At 51.7% G+C, this 1,493-nt stretch overlaps 1 protein-coding gene across 1 annotated transcript in view; it reads left to right on the plus strand.

Moving 5' to 3' along the window:
* LOC105552965 (zinc finger protein 385C) overlaps window positions 1-1,493 on the plus strand; it is a 43,066-nt gene that overhangs the window by 26,408 nt on the left and 15,165 nt on the right. The window contains exon 3 of the mRNA XM_011998827.1: window positions 765-875. Within this exon, the coding sequence (XP_011854217.1) occupies window positions 765-875 (111 nt within the window). The remainder of the gene's footprint in view (window positions 1-764; window positions 876-1,493) is intronic.

The following is a 1,493-nucleotide window of genomic DNA, read 5'->3' on the forward strand; positions in this document are numbered from 1 at the left end:
TTTTTTTTTTAAGGCAGAGTCTCACTCTGTTACCCAGGCTGGAGTCCAATGGCACAGTCTCAGCTCACTGCAACCTCTGCCTCTCTGGTTCAAGCCTCCTGCCTCAGCCTCCTGAGTAGCTGAGACTACAGCCACGCGCCACCACGCCTGGCTAATTTTTGTATTTTTAGTAGAGAAGGGGTTTCACTTGGCCAGGCTGGTCTCGAACTCCTGACCTCAGGTTATTCACCCATCTTGGCCTCCCAAAGTGCTGGGATTACAGGCGTGAGCCACCACACCCAGCCAGCTGTTTCTTTTTCTTTTTTCTTTCTTTCTTTCTTTTTTTTTTTTTTTTGAGACAAAGTTTTGCTCTTGTTGCCCAGGCTGGAGGTGCTCTTGGCTCACCACAACCTCCATCTCCCCGGTTCAAGCAATTCTCCTGCCTCAGCCTCCCAAGTAGCTGGGATTACAGGCACACGCCATCACACCTGGCTAATTTTGTATTTTTTTTTAGTGGAGACGGAGTTTCTCCATGTTGGTCAGGCTGGTCTTGAACTCCCAACCTGAGGTGATCTGCCTGCCTCGGGCTCTCAAAGTGCTGGGATTACAGGCGTGAGCCACCGCAGCTGGCCCAGGTGTTTCTTTTTCCAACATCCACAGGATGGAAAAGCTCTTCCTAGAAGCTGACGATGGCCCACTTCAGTCATCTTTAGTTTTGTGCTGCCCCCAATCCCTGCTTCCCACGCCAACCCCAGAGTTATTATGCCCTCCCACTCCCTTCACAGATGGACCCGGTCCAGAAAGCTGTCATCAGCCACACGTTTGGGGTCCCCTCCCCTCTGAAGAAGAAACTCTTCATTTCCTGTAACATCTGTCACCTAAGGTTCAACTCAGCGGTGAGACAAAGCAGTGAAAGCAGGTCTGGGGAGGGGGCTGGGCAAGGAGAGGGCTGGAGGCTGGGCTTTCAGGGTCCTTCTGGGAGGAATACCAGTGGCAAAGGGGCTGTGGTCTGTATTTTCAATCCCTGGCTGCAGAAGAGGCACTCTTGGTCCTTTAACCATCGCACCCTCTCCTCTAGATTCTTCTGCCCCTTCCCCTTCTGCCCAGCTATAGCCCAGTGGGATTCCATTTCCTTCCCCCCAGGCCTCTCTCCTGTGTTCTGGATCCTTCTGCAAGAGAGTAGACTGCCCTTCCTCCACTCCGGGTCCCAGGGGACCATCTCATCAGCTCCTGATCTGAGTTTACAGAATGTGATCATGCCCATCACCTTAAATAATAGTTCTCATGATACGTCTGTGAGAGGGGTAGAGGCAGGATTTGTGTGTGTGTGTGTGTGTGTGTGTGTGTGTGTGTGTGTGTGTTTTTAAGACAAGGTCTCACTCTGTCACCCAGGCAGGAGTGCAGTGTCGTAATCTTGACTCAGTGTAACCTCCACCTCCAGGGTTCAAGTGATTCTTGTGCCTCGGCTTAGTAGCTGGGATTACAGGGATGTGCTACCACGCCTGGCTAATTTT

Source organism: Mandrillus leucophaeus, unplaced genomic scaffold (assembly GCF_000951045.1).
Source record: "Mandrillus leucophaeus isolate KB7577 unplaced genomic scaffold, Mleu.le_1.0 Scaffold58, whole genome shotgun sequence".
In the NCBI taxonomy this organism is placed as follows: domain Eukaryota; kingdom Metazoa; phylum Chordata; class Mammalia; order Primates; family Cercopithecidae; genus Mandrillus; species Mandrillus leucophaeus.